Source organism: Leuciscus leuciscus (genome assembly GCF_965113295.1).
Source record: "Leuciscus leuciscus genome assembly, chromosome: 2".
Taxonomy (NCBI): Eukaryota; Metazoa; Chordata; class Actinopteri; order Cypriniformes; family Leuciscidae; genus Leuciscus; species Leuciscus leuciscus.
Genome location: NC_138726.1, coordinates 6481049 through 6502974, shown reverse-complemented (window position 1 = coordinate 6502974; position 21926 = coordinate 6481049). Strand labels below are relative to the sequence as shown.

The 21926-nt window shown below is 36.0% G+C and overlaps 3 protein-coding genes across 3 annotated transcripts in view; all 3 read right to left on the bottom strand.

Moving 5' to 3' along the window:
* vat1l (vesicle amine transport 1-like) overlaps positions 1-4920 on the bottom strand; it is a 49505-nt gene extending 44585 nt beyond the window's left edge. The window contains exons 1-4 of the mRNA XM_082162071.1: positions 3937-4920; positions 2926-3055; positions 2424-2639; positions 431-573 (exon numbers count right to left, since the gene is read on the bottom strand). Coding sequence (XP_082018197.1) covers positions 431-573; positions 2424-2639; positions 2926-3055; positions 3937-4145 — 698 coding nt within the window. The 5' untranslated portion in view covers positions 4146-4920. The remainder of the gene's footprint in view (positions 1-430; positions 574-2423; positions 2640-2925; positions 3056-3936) is intronic.
* Positions 4921-5053: 133 nt separating this feature from the next.
* Positions 5054-9128, bottom strand: bola3 (bolA family member 3). The gene is made up of 4 exons (XM_082162084.1): positions 8963-9128; positions 8628-8757; positions 8458-8546; positions 5054-5502 (listed from the first exon to the last, which is right to left on the bottom strand). The coding sequence occupies exons 1-4, from the start codon at positions 8990-8992 to the stop codon at positions 5437-5439; spliced, it is 315 nt and encodes a 104-aa protein (XP_082018210.1). The 5' UTR covers positions 8993-9128; the 3' UTR covers positions 5054-5436.
* Positions 9129-12217: 3089 nt separating this feature from the next.
* On the bottom strand, positions 12218-21251 carry bco1 (beta-carotene oxygenase 1). Its single transcript, XM_082162060.1, has 11 exons — positions 21094-21251; positions 18177-18305; positions 17920-18049; positions 17317-17464; positions 16444-16585; positions 14587-14804; positions 14219-14470; positions 13923-14025; positions 13048-13142; positions 12769-12880; positions 12218-12605 (listed from the first exon to the last, which is right to left on the bottom strand). Exons 1-11 carry the CDS (start codon positions 21155-21157, stop codon positions 12451-12453), a joined length of 1548 nt encoding a protein of 515 aa, XP_082018186.1. The 5' UTR covers positions 21158-21251; the 3' UTR covers positions 12218-12450.
* Between the last annotated feature and the right edge of the window lie 675 nt (positions 21252-21926).

The window sequence follows — 21926 nt, the reverse complement described above, 5'->3', positions numbered from 1 at the left end:
CCATGATATTTTTTTTTTTTTGCCATTACCCTACCATGGTCTTTCTACAATATATATTTTTTTTTTTTTGTAAGGGAACCAATAAAAAATGGACACAAGATGCTCACCAAATAAGATCCACCACAGAAATTGTTAGACAACAGCACATAAAAAATAATTAGCTCTGAATGAGTCAGTTGCTGCACATTTTCTGGCTTTGTTTGGTTGATCAGAAGGATGTACCAGTGCCCCTCCCCAAACTACAACACACTACTTTCAAATCTGCTGTGTGTTGCCATGGGGACTGGAGCCACGCAGGTCTAGAGGAGGAACTGGGTGACGTCTGCCATCTCAGACTTGCACTGGCCTCCCAGTATGACTCATTTAGTTTATATTCCCGTCATCTATCTACCATTTCAGTTCTGTTGACAGCAACAGCGTTTGTGCTTACTTCTTAACTTCTGGTACGTAGTCAAGGTTTCTGTCAAAGAGATGAGTAACTGAATGCTTTATGGCTTCGTGTTTGAAGGGCGAGGCGGTGCCAAACACAGTGACGTTGGGGACAGTGGAACAAAGTTGAGCGACTGCTTGACCCTTATGTGGAAAAAAGAGGACAAACGGAACGGAATGTGATTAATGGTTTCTGTCACTCTATTAAGATGCTTTTTGGTAGATCGGATCACAAGTGGACGACGCTAAACACAGGTGTAAACAGGGTCTAAAGCGTTTTGAGCTTGTTCACTTTCGACCACTTCCAGAGGTCGTGGAAAACACATTCGACCGGATTGCTTTCGTAGTGTAAACGCTCATGTGGTCGAATGTGTTCAAACAGCCACTAAAGACCGTCTTCTCTCCGTCTACTGATCTAATGCGGGAACATTATGGGAAGAGCTCTAGCCAGACGGGATTTAAACTTTGTCGGCCGAAGACTTAAGTTTGGTTTGAAGATGAAAAATGTACCAAGCACAATGTTCTCTCACCATTCCTGATTTCTAACACACACTCACAGCGTTCGGCTGCTGCTCTCCGTATGTTTTTCTGTCGTCTCCGGTCGTGTTCATTTGTAAATTGCGTGAGCTTATTTCGTCCATTGGACCAAAAGATCTGAAAAAGCCCATACATTTACCCGCCCATAGACCCTCTCCTAGAAGAAATCAGGACAGAAGTGGTTTAAAGTGGATAAAAGAGTCGGATTAATACACCAGGTGTGAACGGGAATGTGTCTCCCTCGTCTGCTTGTGATCCAATCGACCAAAACGCATCCTAATACCAGGTGTAAACAGGGCTTTAGGGTGTGTTCACTCTTGTAGTTCGGTTCTCTTGTTTAATTTGGTCCGGACCAAAAAAGAAAATGATACACTTAGTCCTGGTTCGCGTTCGCTATTCGTCATTTTTAACACTAAACCTAAAGATACAAATCAAGAAAACGGCATTTATGATGTATATTTTGTGACAGAACTTCCATAATATCCAAAACAATGCTGTGTGCTAAACGCTTTTGTTATATGTGCGTACATATGCTGGTATTCTGACCAGCTAGGAACTTGTGAAAAGCTTATAAAATGTGTAGAGGAGTCAAAACAGCAGCAGGAATCCCTCTATCACACACACACACACACACACGAAGATCTGCTGCAATGAGATGTGGTTCTGATGCCTGAACCGAACTGTGATGGGCAACATCGCGACTGATGAGAAAAACAGGTATGCTTGAGCATTCTGGCCTTTTTAGGGTCGCATCTTGTGACTTGTGATGTCTTTGGTTCATATTGCATTCATATTTCAGTCAAACTGCACTAAAGTACATTGCAAGGAAAGGTGGTTCTCGGTCCGCTTGTTTGTTGCGCGCCAGGGTTCGGATGGCAGCGTTCACACTTATTCAAATGAACCGCACTAACAGAGCAATCACACCAGAATTCGTTTTAATCAAACCAAACCTGCCAAGTGTGAACACACCCTTAAACTCATTTTGATCATATTCCACCAAAAGCCATATAATGAAGCTGTAGATTTGCATTTGTTTAAAGGCCCGTTTACACCAATGATGATAACTCTGAATGTAAAGGAATAGCAGAGTCCACAACTCTGTCGTTGAAACTATATCGTCGGAATGAATCACTTTCAGAATGGAATTTTCCAGCTGATGAACAAGAAAAAACAATGACAGCCAATCAGAATCCATCAGACGTTAAAGAGCTCGAGCATTTAAAGCGGCAGACGACAAAACTGCAGTGTGCGCTTATAGTAAACAGAACGATATCGTCCACTGGTTTGGACGCTAATATAGTTATAGTTATCGTTCTTAGTGTGAACAGGCCTTAACAGCAATATGGGATCAGATATGTTTGTCCAAATTCCAATTTTTTTATAAGCTAAAGTAAACATCAAAATATGCTACTTCAAAGTTTCTTTACTAACCCCATCGCTCAAAGCAACAGACTTACCACCCCACCTCCTGCTGAGTGAACTAATACAGACATCCCCTCCTGGAGATTGGCCACTTCAAACAGCATCATGTAGGCAGCCACAAAGTTCATAGAGAAGGCAGCCGCCTCTGGGAATGTCATGTCGTCTGGGATCTTATACACCAAATCAAACGGTGTGCAAACCACCTCTGCCCAAGCATTGTAATTTACAAAGGCCATCACTCTGTCACCTATCTGAAAGAAGAAAACACATGTTGTTAAACTCTTATTATTATTCAGTTTCAGATTGAATGTGCTGATATTGGAATCATGTAATATCAGGGTTTATTCTTTTCCAATTCAAACAATGAATTATTTTTTCATGCCAGGTAACAAATCTTTCCCACCACCCGAAGAACGATACATTCTAGATTGGAGCTCTATTATGTCCACAAAAAAAGTAAATAATGGCCATCACTGTCTGAAATTCTTGAATCAGTGCACAACCAACATATCAACATTAAAACATTTCTGCACATACCTCAAAGCCTTGGGTGTTTTCTCCCATATTCTCTACAATCCCAGAACACTCAAATCCAGGCACAAGAGGTGTTTTTGGAGCATTATCGATATTTCCTTGTCGTACCATTAGATCAAGAAAGTTCAGTCCACTGTAAAATTAAGAAAATGTAATTTTTCATTCTAGTTCATTTCAATCATAAATATAATATCAGAAAATATGCTGAAATGCCCCTATTTGATCAAGTTCCCAACTCAAAATAGAAATTTAATAATCATAATAGTCTGTGTGTGTGTGTATATATATATATATATATATATATATATATATATACACACACACACACACACACACACACAGAGATAAATCTATCTTATTATCTTAATTATATAAAAAATATATATTATTATATTATAACATGTACATCAATATTGTGCAAACAAAAACTTTTATGTTAGATGCGATTAATCGATTTGACAGCACACACACACACACACACACACATATGAGTTTTTAGAGAATTTTAATACATTTGAATAGAGTTTTATAAAAAAAAAAATCAATATTCCCACGATAACACACTTAAGCTTAAATGTCCTAAGCCTTCAAGCACAAGAACCAACCAGATGGATCTGCTCGTGTTACAAAACTGTTAAATAATGTTTTGTTAATCATTTAACAATACAAAGTCAATCTTTAAAAAAAGTGTCATGCATGTTTCAATCTTTTATAGTCTTTGGTTTGAAATCTCTATGTCAGAGGCACAAACAAAACACGCGTATAGCCTACAGGAAAAACGGATTTACTTACATCTGCGTCTAACCCCTAAAACCACCGAGATTCATATCATGAACTGCTTTAGATCCTAGATAAATAACTAATATGGATTGATTCTAGGTGAATGCACCTGTTCTTCTTGCTGTAAGTTGCAACATGTTGCTGCGGTTGCCAGTCGCGCGGAGTCTCAGATATGACATGTGGCATTTTGATCAAAATAAATAAATAAATGACTATTTAAGCATTAATATTTACCATGCTTTCACGCGAATTTTGACTTCTCCTTCTTGAGGCTCTGGCATTGGTTTCTTGGTGACTTTGAGTTTGTTTAGACCACCAAAGCCCGTCAGCACAACAGCCCGCATTTCTTTCGGATCTATTACCGGAGAAACGGGATTCTCCGGCTCCTTCTGGTCCATCATTTGGTCGGTCTCCTCCGCAATCTCCGTCCCCTCCTTTGCCATGTCTGAAGATGATGTGAACAGCTGCTGAAACCCTGCTGGAAACTGCGCTCTCTTTGCTGCTCCTGTCGCACCATCCACTAGTGATGTCCGAATCCTTCTTTTGAACCGCTCATTCGAACCGATTCGCACAGTATTTGTGAATCATTGGACTGTTAAGGAGAACATGTGACAATGTAGGAGACATTTTAGAGGGAAAATTAGCTAAATAATAGTATTTAACTACGTATGTACGCACCAACAAAAGGTTAACGCCGTAAAATGGTCTTCGGTAAAGACTTAAGTGGCCGAGGAGAGACGAGATTAGTTCGTGAACTGGCTCGCTGAAACCAAAGAGAGGGTCTCATCTCATCATGCGATTTATCCGTAAATACAATGATACATAGCAATATTTAACTAAACATTACGTCGATACAAGGAATTACGCCGAAATTTGGAAGTCTTGCATATCAATGAATCACAGTTTGAACCACAAAAACGAACTATCCAAACGAACCGATTCGCCTAAATGAATCAGATCGAATGCTTTCATCCACACTGGAAAGCAGAGCATCATTACGTCTCATACGGTACCCAAATAAACTACAGTACCGTAAAACTAGTAATAGCATACGTAATTTAACAAAACTTAAGGGGAAGAAGGGTTCAAATAAGCACTTTCATTGTTATAGGAATTAGTTCAGAAAAAAATGAGACATATTGAGGTTAATGCACCTGTATTCAATTGGAGATACAATTCAAAATACTTTTAAAGCTTTCTGTGTTAAAAACACAAATGACATCTAGTGGTGAAAATGGTTTCTGTAGACCTAATATTACAGATATTTTAAAAGTACAATCAGTGAATCAATTACATATTACATAATAATTGATTTGCTTGTCCCTATACAATCAATCTTGTGCCACACAAGTTTGCCAAGGAAAGGGAAGCGACATCATTTAATGGATCAACAGGCTTAAAGACAGACTTACAACTTACAAAGCTACTTCAAGTGCAATTTTACACAAACAATGAACTGTGACTGAAGATTCAAACAATCCACACGTCTTTTTCTTGCATTTATAGGCAAAAACAATATTACATTCTTTTATCTTGTGCGTTTACAGCGTTCGTGAACCATACCTTGTATATCTTTTTGTAACTGTACAGCTTTTATTCATAAAATCTATAAAGAATTTTCCTGCCACTGTTATAACTTTGCTTTATTTATTAAGGAGACAGACAGATGTGTGTGATACTATATTGTAGTGAGACAGCAGACTGACACAGTGTGAGAGTAACGCTGAGAAGCTCCTACTTTCTAGGAACATCAGTGAATATGCGTAGACCGTGCATGGCTTTAATCTCATCTTTAAGAGCCTGTTGAAAGACAAACCACAGATTATAATTTACACTTAATAAATACTACTTTAAAGTGCCCCTATTATGCCATTTAAAGGTCATAATTTTCACCTCTTTTCTCACAGTGTCTGAAATGGTTTGATAAAAGATTCGGTCTCTCTAAACCCCTCCTTTCCAAGAGCTTCCTCTGCTCTGATTGGTCAGACGGCCCAGTCTGTTGTGATTGGTCGACTGCTTACAGCACGTACGAACAGGCACGATGGCGTCGGTTTTACCATATCAATTTGAGCCAGCCGCGGCGCTACCATTGGGCCCGGGTGGGCCTGGGCCCACCCATTTTAGGTCTGGGCCCACCCATTTTCTACTATGGTTTTGTACGTTTCTTCGTTCGGATCTATTTGCGATCCATTCCATTCTAAACGAACAACGCAGTTTACATGCTTCGTCCTTGTTTCATTATTCATTAAGATAATAATTAATAAATGCACGCATAATTATCAATGAACTTGATAAATGTTGCAGATATGTTTTGCAATGCACAAACAAATGACTTTCAACTTATGTGTGCAAAATTCAGAATAAAATGAATGTGCAGCAATTTGTACAAATAGAGAGTCTGTAGGTCTACTATAGCCTACGTGTTGTAGCCATTAAATAAGCTCATTTAGTTTCATATTTGTTAAAATATTATAATGTTATTTTTTCATCTATGTTGATTATGAAAAGTGAACAGCACGAGTAAGATAGGATGCGCAATATATCGAGAGACATGGAGCGGGTCAGACATGATTTTGACCACTTAATTAAGTTTTGTTTTGTAGAAAGACTTTTTTTAAGTGAATTTTGTTTTGTATAAATTGTATCTTAATTTTAATAAAAAAAATTATCAACCAATTGCCTGGAACCAAGAAGCAAATATAGTAGACGATATAGGCCTAATCATGGATGCGTCCGCTTGTGAACTGGAGCGCATCTCATTCTCATCCTAACTTAACGAAACTCAGCGTAGGCCTCACAGACATGAATTATATCTTAAGAAAGCTTGAAATGTCTTTTTAACAATTTAAAACGAAAAGAAATAGGCTACATAATCAGAGATGTAATCCATGATGTGCATTTCTCTCTATAGGCGCGTTCACTACGGAGATATGGCGATCGTCAACTTCATCTTTACAGCTGTTGTTGCTGTTAATAAACTAAAAATAATAGGCCTATAATTTTAAATTAAATGAAATTGTAAATTGTATTAAAAAAGCAACAAAAAATTCCTGTTTAAGTTTTCTTTTCTTTTTTTTACCTGTGCTAATTACGCATTAAATTCAGGTAACTGTTAGGCTACTGAGTCACTGTCCTCAGTGCCCAGAAAAGCGCTGAAACGGAGAGATGAAGGGGAACCCCTTTTTTTTTTTTTTTGCCTTATTTTAACTGGCCCATCCAGTTTTCTGGAGGCCCACCTACAATCAAAATCCTAGCGCCGCTAGTGATTTGAGCCCGAGTCTCGTCCTTTTGAAGTGCATCAAAGTGGATTTGCTTTTGCAGCGCAGAAAACAGCGTCTTCTCGACACATTGACAACGTGAACCACACTCTTCCAGTCTCAGATACAACTACAGTGTTTGAGGGTCAAAGTAGACGTTGTTCGCTGGCAGCCAATGAAGACCATAGGCTGGTATTATGCAAATTTGTTACAAACCTACGTAGGTTCATTCAGAAATTGAGACTGAAATTACTGACGACTCGTTTCAGAATCGGTTCTTTCTTTTGGGAGACAGTAACTCCATTTATCTGCAATTTGATCTTTGAAACTTTGAAGACTGGCTGCTGAAAATTCTGCTTTTCCATCACAGGAATAAATTACATTTTAAAATATATTCAAATATAAATCTTTTAGCCTCGGCGAGCAGTAGAGATTTCAAATTTAAAAATATGAAGGAAAAAAAAAACTATATTATTCCAATCCTGTGACCAAATATTATATTATAAGAATATTAGGCAACACTTTAGTTTAGGGTCCAATCAGAAAAATGTCACCTTTGATCACAGGAAAAAAATTACATTTGAAAATATTGCAATAAAAAAACAGTTGTTTAAAACTGTAATAATATTTGACAATATTACAGTTTGTTTTGTATTTTTAATCAAATAAATGCAGCCTTGGTAAGCATAAGAGACTTATTTTAAAACATAAAAAAAACGTACAGATCGCAAACCTTTGAACGGCGGTGTACACGTACACACACACACACACACACACACACACACACACACACACACACACACACACACACATTCTTGTACATCTATCTTTATAAGGATACTCATTGACACAATGCAATCTCTAGCCACTTACCCTAACCTTACCCATCACAACTAAGTGCCTAACCCGACCCCTGACCCTAAACCGACCCTTAAGCTAATTATAACCTTATCCCTAAAACCAAGTCTTGACCCTCAAACAGGCCTTTAAAGGGATACTCCACTTTAAAATGAAAATTCTGTCATCATTTACTCGTCCTCATGTTGTTTCAAACCTGTATGAATTTCTTTCTTCTGCTGAACAGAAAGGAAGATATTTAGAAGAATGTCAGTAACCAGACTGTTTCTGGTCCCATTGACTTCCATAGTATATATTTTTTCCTACTATGGAAGTCAATGGTACCAGAAACTGTCTGGTTACTGACATTCTTCTAAATATCTTTAAAGGGGTCTCAGAAAGTGAGGACCGGCCAAAATGTCCTCACTTTACTCTCTTGGTCCTCACTCCAATGGTCTAAAACTCAAACTGGTCCTCACAAAGATAGTTGAACAAGTACACACACACACACACACACACACACACACACACACACACACACACACACACACACACACTTTTATGTTAAGTGATATTAATTGATTTGACAGCAGTATAAAAAGCTAAAAGATGCGAACTATTTACTGCTCTATTATACGGAACCTACTTATGAATACTTCACCTGATTGACTAACTGGTGCTGTTGTACAGTCCTCTTTCCTTTAAACTCGTCAGACTCGATGTGTATTTCGTACATTGCACCACAGCCTCCTGAAATCAGCCCAAATATATTAATGCACATTACCTAACTGTCCTAAAGATAATATCAGATCATTTAAAGTCAGGACTCACCTGATATATCCACAACCTTGAGCGCCGAAGCCTGAGGAAACTTCTCCTTTAATACCTCAGTGATTCGCACCTCTCCATCAGTCAGACTGGACGAAGAGCGCGAGATCACATTTCTACACAACGTTTGAGACTACAAACACAGGGAAACATGACGGTAAATGATTACAATATGACATTATTTATGCCTGGTATTGGACAAGGTGACTTTAGCTCACTGCGTGGGTTCGCAAACGAATCCCTCACATAAACACTAATGTACTAGAACTGTCATCGTGATGTATAGCAAGCTAAATATACGAGTTAAAATAAAACCAAGACAAGATTCAGATATTTACGTTGTATCTCAGGGCTCTGAGCAGAGACATGTTGGTGTCAGACAGGTCCTCAATTCATCAAAGTATAATAAAATGTAAATAAAGCCTATATTAAGCTGAAAACACACTTGACAAAGTCATGTCCTGTTCAATTCCAGCGCGCGTCTCAGGAATATGTCGTCATCACGTTCAGGTTCTCACCTCTGGCGCCCCCTAGTGATCCAAATGTTAATGACCATACTGGATTTTTATTTTTATTTTATTATTTATTTATTTATTATTTTTAATTTTTTTAATTTACGGCATTAGCATTTCTTTTTTTTCTTTCTTTCTTTTTTTGTGAATATAATTTTACAAACTCAAGTAGGGAAGAATAATATGCATATGAAAATATACACAAATAATGTAATCAAATAATTTTGTGTATATCCTTAAACAGGTCCATGTTTATAAAAGAAAAAGTAGCATATTCAGTACAATAAACTAAAGCAAAATCTTCAGACCCTTAAGGGGAGTTGCACAGAAAAAAATATATATAAAAATTAATGTAAATATAATTGAAGCATGTACAAAATCTTTTTGAAGATTTGAAAAGAAAAGAGACTCATGACTTTATACAATTCACCAGGGGATTGATTATGTTTGGCTATGTATTTTATGGATGATAAATCATTTTTACATTATTTTTAAAGCAGGTTAAAAAGGGTTTACTGTTATTTAATTTGCTTTTATGCATATTTACCCATAATAATTATAATGTTTAACATCAATAACATCTCTTTTTTTTGAGAGACCAGCATAAACCAAGACCTGAAATAAATTTAGTAAAGGAATTTCAGGACCAATATTTAGCCAGCCGTAAAGATCGGGTGATAATGTGACCAGGCGCAAAGAAAATCTATTTCACAAAATCTCCACAAAAATCTACTTCAAAACAGAATCTTTTCCATAAAACTTCAGCAGCAGGATAAACATTATTGTATCCTTCATTTTAGGTACAATTGGCCATTTAAGATACAGTACAGGCCAAACGTTTGGACACATTACTATTTTTAATGTTTTTGAAAGAAGTTTCTTCTGCTCATCAAGCCTACATTTATTTGATCAAAAATACAGAAAAAAACTGTAATATTGTGAAATATTATTACAACTTAAAATAATAGTTTTCTATTTGAATATACTTAAAAAAATAATTAATTTCTGTGATGCAAAGCTGAATTTTCAGGATCATTACTCCAGTCTTCAGTGTCACATGTGACATCCAGTCTATCACATGATCCTTTAGAAATCATTCTAATATTCTGATTTATTATGAGTGTTGGACACAGTTCTGCTGCTTAATATATTTGATGAATAAAAGGTTAAAAAGAACTGCATTTATTCAAAATAAAAAAAATATTTTCTAATGATATAAATCTTCTTTACTATCACTTTTTATCAATTTAAAGGAACACTCCACCGTTTTTTGAAATAGGGCTTATTCACCTTCTTTCCTACATTTAGATAGGTGGGCAAATGCATTTTTGTCTCAGTGCATGCATTGTTTTAGTTTGACAGGGTCGGCGCTAGCTTAGCTTAGCATAATGAATGGAATCCTTTGTTGCCAGCTAGCATGTCCTGAGTAATAGTAATAGTAATATAAAAAAAAAAAAAAAAAACCTAATTACTTCTTGTGGCCTGCGTATTCACAACAGGCACAAATAGCGATGCAGATTAACACTAGGCGATTTCCTAGGCAGATATTGACTTATATATTAAGGACTATATTAGGGGGAAGCACAGGCGAAGCACTGCTACTTGGGCGTGATATCTCTGCGCCCAAGTAGCAGTGCTTCACCTGTGCTTCCCCCTAATATAGTCCCAAGTCAATATCTGCATAGGAAATCGCCTAGTGTTAATCTGCATCGCTATTTGTGCCTGTTGTGAATACGCAGGCCACAAGAAGTAATTAGGTGGGTTTTTTTTATTTTTTATATTACTATTACTCAGGACATGCTAGCTGGCAACAAAGGATTCCATTCATTATGCTAAGCTAAGCTAGCGCCGACCCTGTCAAACTAAAACAATGCATGCACTGAGACAAAAATGCATTTGCCCACCTATCTAAATGTAGGAAAGAAGGTGAATAAGCCCTATTTCAAAAAACAGTGGAGTGTTCCTTTAACACATCCTTGCTGAATAAAAGAATTGATTTATTTCAAAAAAAGAAAGAAAATAAATTACTGACCAGAAGTGTATATTGTTGTTACAAAAGATTTCTATTTTTAAAACATTTGCTTCTTTTTTTTTTTTTTATTCATCAAAGTATCCTAAAAAAGTATCACAGGTTATGAAAAAATATTAAGCAGCAGAACTGTTTCCAACTTTGATAATGAATCATCATATTAGAATGATTTCTAAAGGATCATGTGATAGACTGGAGTAATGATGCTGAAAATTCAGCTTTGCATCACAGAAATAAATTATTTTTGAAAGTATATTCAAATAGAAAACTATTATTTTAAGTTGTGATAATATTTCACAATATTACTGGGGGTTTTTTTCTGTATTTTTCATCAAATAAATGCAGGCTTGATGAGCAGAAGAAACTTCTTTCAAAAACATAAAAAATAGTAATGTGTCCAAACTTTTGGCCTGTGTGTGTTTTTTTATTTATTTTTTATAAATGTCATTATCAAAAAAAAAAAAAAAAAAAAAATATATATATATATACACTTTTACTGGTGTGTACATTTTAATACATTTCCTATTACTTTGCACTTTTTATCCCCAATGTACACTTTGCCAATCTTCAACTAGAGCAACTTAAATACATTTCAATATATAAGAGTGTTTTGTATTAGTTTTAATATAAGAGAGATTGCTCTACACACACTATTAACTTCTCTAAAGGATTACATTTCTCCATAAATGAATTATATTGTATAAATTGACCAGCTTCATCTCTCAAAACAACAACATATACAACTTCTCATACCATTCTTGTTGAATAATGTATTCCTGTTTATAGTAAAGGTCCTGTTATTTATAAATGGGGGGGAAAAAATGGAAGAAACAAAAAAAGGGTGGATTCAAGGGATTGAATCGTTCTATTGATTCAGATCTTTTAAATCGATTCCCTGAAAAGATTCATACTGGCTGGTATTTAAACCACCTTAAAGTTCTGGCTAGCACCATAATTACAGAATAATATCTTCACTTTATGATTGCTTTATGCAAGCAAAAAACACAGCACAACAGTTCACATATTTGTTTGATATTACTAAATGCAATTAATGACCTTTCAAACAGTACTTTTTTTTAAATATATGTTTATATTATTCACAAACAAGCAAACAGAGCACGATTTGTAGAAACATTTTTACAGTTATTTATGCATGGTCCACTTTACAGCTGATAATACAGTACATTTTTAGACAACTTTGTAACTAGACCATCAAAATAGCAACATTTAAAGGACATTCTCCATCTCTGTGATTATGCCTAGACAGCTGGCAGACATGAAACTCTTAGCTACTGTCTGATATGAAGTAGCCATGCATGTCCATGTGAATCTCGACATCTACACAAGCCCGGGCAACTTCTTTGAAAGACTTGCCATCAAGCATCAGCAGAAAGCCACCCACCCTTGGTTTGGCGTTTATGATAACTGTCAGGATTACACCTAAAAAATTAAGAAGAAAAAAAAAAGAGACAAGTTGAGCTAAAAATGTATAAAGCATTTTTAAAAGTTAAAACACCATTAACATTTAATTAAGGCGTACATTTTGTGAGACAGTCGAAGCTGACTGATTTGGTCATATTTATTATGAAAGGCAGTAACTAACCATCATCTTCATCAACTGCACCAGGCCTGGGAATGAAAACGGGCTCTGATGCAAACCCGTCCTCTCCAGTCCACTCGAGCTGCTGCTTTGTTTCAGCATCAAACTTTACAATCTGTAAAAAAATAAAATAAAAAATAAAACAAAGGTCAGTGCTCAGTTCTGATTCGCAAAAATGTGTTCCTGTTGCCAGGCCTGGGTTTGATTCTTATTGAATGTATTTACTGATAAAATGTTCTGCCAAGTTCATAAATGTATTGTAAAAATGAACAAGATCAATACCTTTGTGGCCACTGGAGATATGTCCACACAACACATGTAAGAATATCTGTACTTCTTTCCATTGAAATTGTAATTAATTCTTGGAAGTTCGACACCTAAATGCAAAACATCAGTTTAGAGGTTAAAAGAGTATAAAACTGAGACAGACAGACAAACAAACAAACAGATACTGTACACAGACAGACAGACTGATACTGTACACACACACACACACACACACACACAGAGTGTGGCATGGGTTAGATGGGCGGGTAATTGAGAATGAATGGGGAAAAGTCAAGTGAGAGATGGCAATGCCTCCATCATGCTATGATTGGCCTATTACGTTGTTTACACGATAAATCCTACCTTTTGATTTTTGAATGCAGATTCTGCATCCGCAAATTGGTCTGAATAAATAAAGGTTGGTGTTAATGGGAAGACTTATTAACAGGCAAGTAAGAACGCACCCACGTCACATCAAAAATTACACTTGATGGATAGATCAATCCGACAGACAAACAGATAGATAGACAGATACATACCATACATGTGAAACTTGAAAAATTAGAATATCGTGCAAAAGTTCATTTATTTGAGTAATTCAACTTAAAAGGTGAAACTAATATATTATATAGACTCATTACATGCAAAGTGAGATATATTTCAAGCCTTTATTTGTTATAATTTTGATTATTATGGCTTACAGCTTATGAAAACACCAAATTCAAAATCTGAGAAATTGACAATTTTCGAGTCTATATAATATATTAGTTTCACCTTTTAAGTTGAATTACTAAAATAAATGAACTTTTGCACGATATTCAAATTTTTCGAGTTTCACCTGTACATACACAAACACACAGAATAAAGTCACCCCGGTGTCATTAGCTTACCATCACAGAGTACTTCGCCCTGACACAGAACTTTCCCATCTTTCTCCTTCACAGCACTAGCTCTTGTGTATTTAAGTTTGACCAGATCTTCACCGGTCTCACCCTGAGTGTCAAAGAAAACATCATGTTCATTGTCTACGATCAGAGGCTTTGAGTACAACATAATAAAGTAGATTTCCATTGATGGAAATGCAAGTGTTTGCATGGCAGCTAAAAAAAAAAAAAACCCTACCCAGAATGTTCATCAAACATGAATACACTGCTGCCTTGCAAACACTGTTACCAACATAACGTACCTTGTCACTAAGTGGCAACACAAATCTTCTGCACTTGGGCTTGACATAAATAGTATTATTGCCCATCTGCTCCTTCAGCTTGTCCAGGTAAAACATATCATACAAGCTGTTGTCATCATAGGCGATCACGTCGAAAACAACATGCCCATCGTCTTCAAAGGCATTGACATGATGGTAGACAGCCATCGCACCCGTGTAGAATTTGGTCCCAACTTCCTTCTTTGTCTTTCGGTCAATAAGATGAATCAGGGTCTAATGAATATAAGAGGTAAAAGGAGTTTAGAGATGCGAAGTAAACGGTAACATTGTCCAGCTGACAATCGAGTGACCAAACGTGCATTCAAATATCTGAAAGGGTTTGTCCTTACGCTGTCTTCAGGGTGGAACTTCATGCAGCTGGCCCAGCTTACCCTCCTCAGGTAGGCTGTGGCCATTTTGAGGACATCCAGCTTCAAGGGCTGTTCGATAAAGATGAAGTAGTTGTCGGTCATGCCAAAGCTGTGGTAATAACTGGGTGTGAGGAGAGAGCGGCAGGGCACGGTGCACATGACCTCAGTGTTTTTCAGTGGAGACCCGTCTGAGCTACCTGAGAAACAATTGTTGAGGGTTGGTAGTTCTTAGCATGTCATAATTAGTCATAGGAGAACCTGAGCTTTTTTTGCGAAGAAATTGATTCGGTTTGTTCAAAGTTTTCGAAGCGCCAGAAACACCACACACTGGCAACACGTGCTGGTCAGAACGTAAAAGCAACAAAAACCACATAAAAACATGTCGGACACCTTTTACAAACCAATTGCGAATGTGTTCTTGAAAGTGTAATTTAGTTAAATGGATAGTTCACTCAAAAAAGAAAATTTTGTCATTATTTACTCACCCTCATGTTGTTTTTCTTTTGAACACAAAAGAAGATATTTTAAAGAATGTTCGTAACCAGATAGCCATTGACTTCCATGGTATTTTTTTTCCTACTATGGTAGTCGAAAGGCTACCGTCAACTGTTTGATTACCAACATTCTTTAAAATATCATATTTTGTGTTCAACAGAGGAAAGAAACTCATACAGCTTTGGAACAACATGAGGGTGAGTAAATGATGACAAATCTACCCCTTTAATATTCTGTAATCTACAAATCATCGAATACCATTATGTATGAAGTGTCTGTATGTGTTCTTATTTTCATTTGTAGGGCTTCTTTTGAGCGTTTTAAGGCCCTGAAATACTTCTACTATACTAAATCAGGCCAAAACGAAGTTCATTTGGAGTTTGTTTCAGGCAAACTTTCTGGAAAAGTTTGCTCCGGCTGGTGAACATCTTCGAACTACCGTTGGTCCGTGGTGATTATGTAATAGGTGGGTGTGGCTCTGAGGATCCGCCCTTCTCTGACGTGGAAATCTTCTCTGGTTCATTTCATCGAGGTCAGACACAAATAAAAACCTGAACAAACACATGCACGTCGCTACGATCCGATGCTTTCCTAACTGCTGTTTTCTTCACTGCTGTCGTTTTTGTTGTGTTTATTTTGTTATTGAAAGAGAGAGAAATGCGCACAGCACGTATTTACATATTCATGTAAACGTCGCTCGCAGAAGTGTGAGTGGCGTCATGATGTTCGCTAACAGCAAACCGCTGAAAAGGTATTTCAAACTTCTTTTTACCCCTAAGTGAAGAACCAAAAATGAATTTATTTAGCGGGTCTTTATGGAGGGCTTGTCTAATCAGATCAATAAGAGACAATATACTACTACTAACTTTTATTATTCTACAAATGTAATATTAAAAAAGATCTACACTATCCAAGATCAGGTGAAAACCATAAAGACACAGGTTCTGAAAATACCCCTAGTGGCAAACCATTTAAACTGACACATTTATGACAAAGCCATGCATCGTTTACTGAAATCATGTGACTTTGCCAGTTTGATACACACTCTGTACTACTGGTTCAAAGCAGTGTTTTGAAAGCTCCCATCACGGTAATGCTTAAAGATGAGGCATGTCATGTAGCAGCCACTAGTAGTATTAAACAACAGCATTGCAAAAACAACCATTTTTACATGCAAGCGATTCTTGCCTCTGCAAAACTCAAACATTAGCGACTCCCAAATCTCTATGAAACATGCAGGCTAAGTTAAGTTTAATACTTGGGGTTATGGATTGGAACAAACCCCTAAGATGAGTTATAGTAATGTGCACTGTGAAACAGAAATAATGGCAGCATACTCACTTCCTCCTGCAACCTTGAACAAAGTGTATTTGGTTTTGCCCTTCTCTGCAATGCATGTTCCCATACTGTAGCTATTTCCCTCTTTATCATAATGCGTGTGTGATGCCACAATATTGACAGGAAGGTGTTTCAGGTAGTCCACCTAGAGGGGATAAAGCAACAACAATATTCTCTGAGAACATGTAAACAGAAATGAAGAACAGCATTACAATCATGACAACTCTCAGAATTGGTTTAGCATATAAATGTTAATGTATTTGGTCTTGGCGAACTAGATCTGCTTCGCTTCTGCTGCTACAGAGCAAGCATGGACGTGCTACTGCCAATAGATACACTGACACACTGTTGTGAGCATTTAAGATCTGCTGCTGATGCATGAATAGACATACATAAACCCTATAGCGGATCTAGGCAGGTGGAGCGGGGGGAGGTAGAGGACTTCCATACAGCAAACACTGAACCAGACTATTTAAAGTCCCCCTGTAGTTAATAATTGTATCCCTTAAAACTTATCTTTGATCACCGAAATGACATATTTTAAAGTTTTTTTCCTTGAAAAAAATTCTTCATGCCTTAAAATAGCTTGAATTTCACTCTACACCCTTGCCTCATTTAGTATACTCGGTTCTGTATACAATGTAGTTTTAAAGAGAAAATACTTAGTCAATGGTGTTGACTTATGAATTTGCACATGGTTTGTAAAACATATTAAAAACACCACATAGACATAAAAACAACATTAAAAGCTTGATTTTCACTTTAAATGCGGAGCAAGAAATCTCATTGGCTCCAGATTCAGCAGAGGCCAATCAGCTTGTGCGACGTACTGTAGTGTACATATAAACTAGATATATTTATAAGCAGTATTTTTACCTTTTCTTGAGTCTCTAAAGTGATGGGGTCAATTTTACGAATATAATTGGTTTCAGATGTAGCATGGTAGTCATTTCCATATTTGATTATGTTATTGGCACAGTTGTCAGTGAAGTCCGGGATGGTGTGGCTGAGGAAGGTGATCACTCTGAAAAGAGTTAAAAAGGACAATTAGTTCACAAATAACACTGTGCTTATACATTATATTATTATATTTTATTATTTAACATCAGTTTTAAGTGAAAAGAACATTAAAATCTAACTATTCTTATAGCCACTAGTTGAATTTTAGCTGATTGTGTTAATAGGTTTTATAAGATTTTCAATTCTCGGTCACATTGGCTAATTTGAGTGTGATCCATAAAAATGCCTAAAATTCATTGGTAAGGGTCAAAATTTTAATTTAAGAATCTTTCAAATCTAAATTGGAGATATAGTAGTATTCCTCCCTATAATTAAATTAATGATAAAATATCCCACAAGACAAAAATTAAGGAGAGATTTCTTTCCATTTAGGTTTAATGCATTGTAACTTTCCATTGAAGAATCAAGTTTTTATAAAAACATGATTCTTTCTGAATCAGTTGCAGTAACGTTACTTACTTGGAGAATATATTTTTGCATGGGTCTGGGTACGCCATGGTCCCCATCTCTGACACCACTATTCTCTTGGCCTGCATGTTGGATTTGTAGGTGTCGCCTTGAAGATATTTGCTCCTGTATGTTACCTCTCCTGAAAATGAATCAATAAATAATCAACTCAAACAGAAGGCTGTGAAACAAGACCACCCGTGTATCCTGTTTTCAGATCAAATGTTGATATATCTTAGGCTTTAACTAGTAAGCAATAAAGTAAATACCTTTATTAATTGTGAAATTATGCAAAAGTGCCATTCCATCAAACCAATGGTTGTATGAGGTCTCTCCCACTGAGAAAAGGCCGGGTCCATTGCGTATAAGCGTGCCCTGCAGCCATTCAGGAACCAAGCCTGCAGAGATGATGAAACATGTTTAAACTGGAGTTAAAGTGGAGCAGTTCGGTCTAATTCGCTGATTATATCCACTTCTCTGTCCTAACCATCTGCTATTAAGCTAATAGAACCATTCACAAAGAGAAAATTGCTAAAGACGTCCTCCACAAGCACTTAGCTTAACCAGAACCATAAACAGACACTCCTTAAGGCACCGAAAACAAATTCATCTTTTCTCAGTTTTCTGGCCTTTTCTGTAATACACACTTTCTGCTCAAGTTGTGCACCATTCTGGTTTACTACTGAAATTAATTCAGTATTATGATTATACTAAAATTGTCTGTCTCTTTATGATAAATAGATTATATTTCTCCCTCATTTTTAAGTGAATAAAGGCATCTGCTAAATGAATAAAAAATAAATCCAAGTGAACATATTCATAAAGATTTTTAGGAGTGGAATTCAAGCACTTTTCTAGCACTTTTAATCAGTGCAGCTGGTGTTTTTCAAGGGTGGATAATAAAAATCCATATTCATAATTTGCAAAATCTGGCCTGTTTAAGAGCTCATTCAATCATCAAATAATCAATAAATAATCCAGTCATGACAAAATAAAAGTTCAATGAATAATCAGATGTATATTACATGCAAAAACAGCACAGCAAACTTTTATATGAATGATAGACCATAGCAAATAAAAAAATTGCTCCAGCAAAAATACAAAAAATCCACTATTGCATTGCTTTCTAAAAGCGGGAGGAAAAATGGAGAGAGACGTCAAACTTGCGCTCAAAAATACATAATTCAAGAAAAGCAAAACTCCAATTTTAGCAATAAAATTAAAAAGAAACGTGAGATTAAATACATAGTGTGTCTGCATTATTTTACATATAGTCAGTTTGCAGTTTGATTGTATTTCTGTTCAGTTTGTAAATGGAAGTCTTTGTGATTGAGTCATTAAATACTACAGCAATTAACATTTTGTCAGAACCTTTAGTAAACGACATGTTATTTTGTTTAGTTGTCTATTCAGAATCGTGGGAGAATATTCAATTTAAAAACAAAATATGATTCTTAATTAAGAATCGTTCAGCTCTCTCTTACACTATAATGAACTGTATTTGTTAATGAGTAAAAAAAATGTTAGCGCTACTATTTTAATCTTTTGGCTGGTAGAGTAATTTAATACAAAGATATGAAGTGAATGAAGATATGAAATATGAAAGTGAATGCCTTAGGTCACCATGTGAACGACAAGACAGTACAATGATGCATGTTCTAGTGTGGATTTTAACGTATACACAGCAACCTATTTCACAATGCAAATATTTGTCCTAAGTAAATGAGTTATTATGGAAGATGATGCCATGTCCAGCACTTGATACCTAAAAACGCATTGCCTCAGAGATAGTATTCCACACGCTTGTGTTTATAGCCTATCTAATAATTTCAGGTTAATAAATAAAGGTTGCTTTAAAGGTGGTTGAGGAGAGCTGATCATTCACATGTACTTCTGTTTGTGCTTGCACTGCCTCAACACAATGAGACAACTCGATCTTTAATAAACGTTACTTTAAAAAAACAAAACTTACTGGACGTTCTAATGAAAAAAAATATCAAGCATTTTCAAGGAAGATATTCAAAGGTAGTTAAAATGGACAAACCTTGAAAACACCAAACATTAAAATCAAGCATTTTTTCAAACTTTCACAACTATGTACAAAACCTAAAAAATAAACAGGAAGAAATCCAATGAAGGTACATGGAATAATAGATTGAAATTCATATTTTCCGTTTTGATCTGGAGCCAATCAAAAAGGGTTTATGATGTCTGCTGAAAATACATTTTAAGGGGTTTTTTTCATTTTTTTTTTTTTTTTTTTTTTTTGTAGACTCTCATTATTCTGTGTTATCAGGCATTCTCAACTGATAAGACTATTCTTTGATCAAACTTGCAGGTGGACGTTTTACAATAAATGTAGGAGTCCAAGCACAAAGATAAACTGCTATATTTCTTCTACAGAAAAATAATTGATGAAATTTGCTAGGTCACATAATTACTGCATGTAAAACAACACATTGGGCAAGTCTAGGCCAGATGGTAAGGCAGTTATAATAATAAAAAAATATATATACACTGTATATTAAAATCACTTTAGAATTTTTAGTAGATTTGAATTTTGTTCACACAAAATCAAGAGACTGTGTAATTCTATTTAATGGAAAAACCATGAGAAAACCTGTGTGTTGCTATATTTTAAATGACCAAATTATTTCATATGCAGTGAATTTTAACAAAAACAACACTGGGAGTGTAACATTTCCTTTAAAAACTTGGTATACAAGTTACAAATTACAAATACATTTGTTACAAAGACCGTTAACAAAAGTTATCAATTTAATTTCCGACACGAAGTGGCCTAGATACTGCAAGGCATTTTGTAGCAAAATAATTTAACTGGCTCTAAAATATAACATGTGCATTTGGATCCGTTCGGTTAATTTCTCGTTCAGTAGTTATTTCTCTGACATTATATATGGACAGAGGTAGATATAAATATAAGAAAAAGCACATCGCCTATCGTGAAAAGTGTAGCCTAATGTTTACAATATAGAGCTTTACCTCAGACGTGCTGCCTCATGAAAAATAGGCCTGCAATAAAACTCTACAGTCAAAATGCATGAATGTTTGGCGTTTCGCGCAGAAGTTTTGTAGTATAGCCTCCTTACTTGGTTTATCAATAAACAACCGGCAGCGATTCACTACAGGCGCGTGACATTTGGCACCGACTTTCCCTCCACCTACCTTTTACTTCAGTTTTGATAGGCTCCGGATGCTCTTCCTTGTTTTTACCATAGTCGTACTGCATTTTTCCCCCGCGATGTCCAAAGTTTCTCCCTAGAAGAGTGGCATTCAGTTTTCGAACACAAACTCTCTATAAAGCTTCAGGAAGATGAAAGCTCCGCCTCTCGTTACAGGACTTATACACTCATGTTTACAATGTGCAAACTTCTCTTATTCTTATCTCCTCATTACTGCCGTGGCCTCAGAATTGTTCTTAAAATGTAAACAAGTAGTAGGCTGCAAATTGTATTTATCCAATTACAGAGATCACAGATAAGCAGGTCAATCTGACCTAGGAAAGCATGAGAACTGCAGAATTGTTAATCGAAGAAAGCCAAATTAAAGGGGATGTTGTCCTGTTTGGATTTTTGGATTGTCTTGTTCATTTAATTGCAAAAAAAAGAAAAAAAAGAAAAAATATGACTGAGTTAAATATGAAAAAGTAAGGTCAGTCAGGCTATATCACTTTTTTGTAGTTCTTTTTGTGCATGTACTGTGCGGTTATCGAAGCATTTTATTAACAGAGTGATGAAGACAAAAGAATCCAGTCATATTGAGTCATATGAAGTGGGTTGCCTCAGGGAATGTATAGATCATTTGACTTAGGCCTACAGTGCTTTATTATATGTTACTTGATCTCAGTAACATCCTATAGTCAGAAATTTTTGCTGCTGAAAAAAAATAATTGCGGTGAATAACAATATCTCTACAATTAAACTGGTCAACTAAAAACATCAACTTTTAAAGTCACCAGAAATCAAACCGGACATTTCCTAGTTTTTAATAGAATATTG

Excerpts from the sequence above, each read along its gene's own strand:
- bola3 (XM_082162084.1), bottom strand. The coding sequence starts at position 8,992 with ATGTCTCTGCTCAGAGCCCTGAGATACAAC. Across the intron at positions 8,758-8,962 it reads TCAGAGCCCTGAGATACAAC|TCTCAAACGTTGTGTAGAAA; the intron begins GTAAATATCTGA and ends CTGTGTTTGTAG. Across the intron at positions 5,503-8,457 it reads AGCACCAGTTAGTCAATCAG|GCTCTTAAAGATGAGATTAA; the intron begins GTGAAGTATTCA and ends GTCTTTCAACAG.
- bco1 (XM_082162060.1), bottom strand. The coding sequence starts at position 21,157 with ATGCAGTACGACTATGGTAAAAACAAGGAAGAGCATCCGGAGCCTATC. Across the intron at positions 18,050-18,176 it reads TAATTTCACAATTAATAAAG|GAGAGGTAACATACAGGAGC; the intron begins GTATTTACTTTA and ends ATTCATTTTCAG. Across the intron at positions 14,805-16,443 it reads GTTCAAGGTTGCAGGAGGAA|GTAGCTCAGACGGGTCTCCA; the intron begins GTGAGTATGCTG and ends ATTGTTTCTCAG.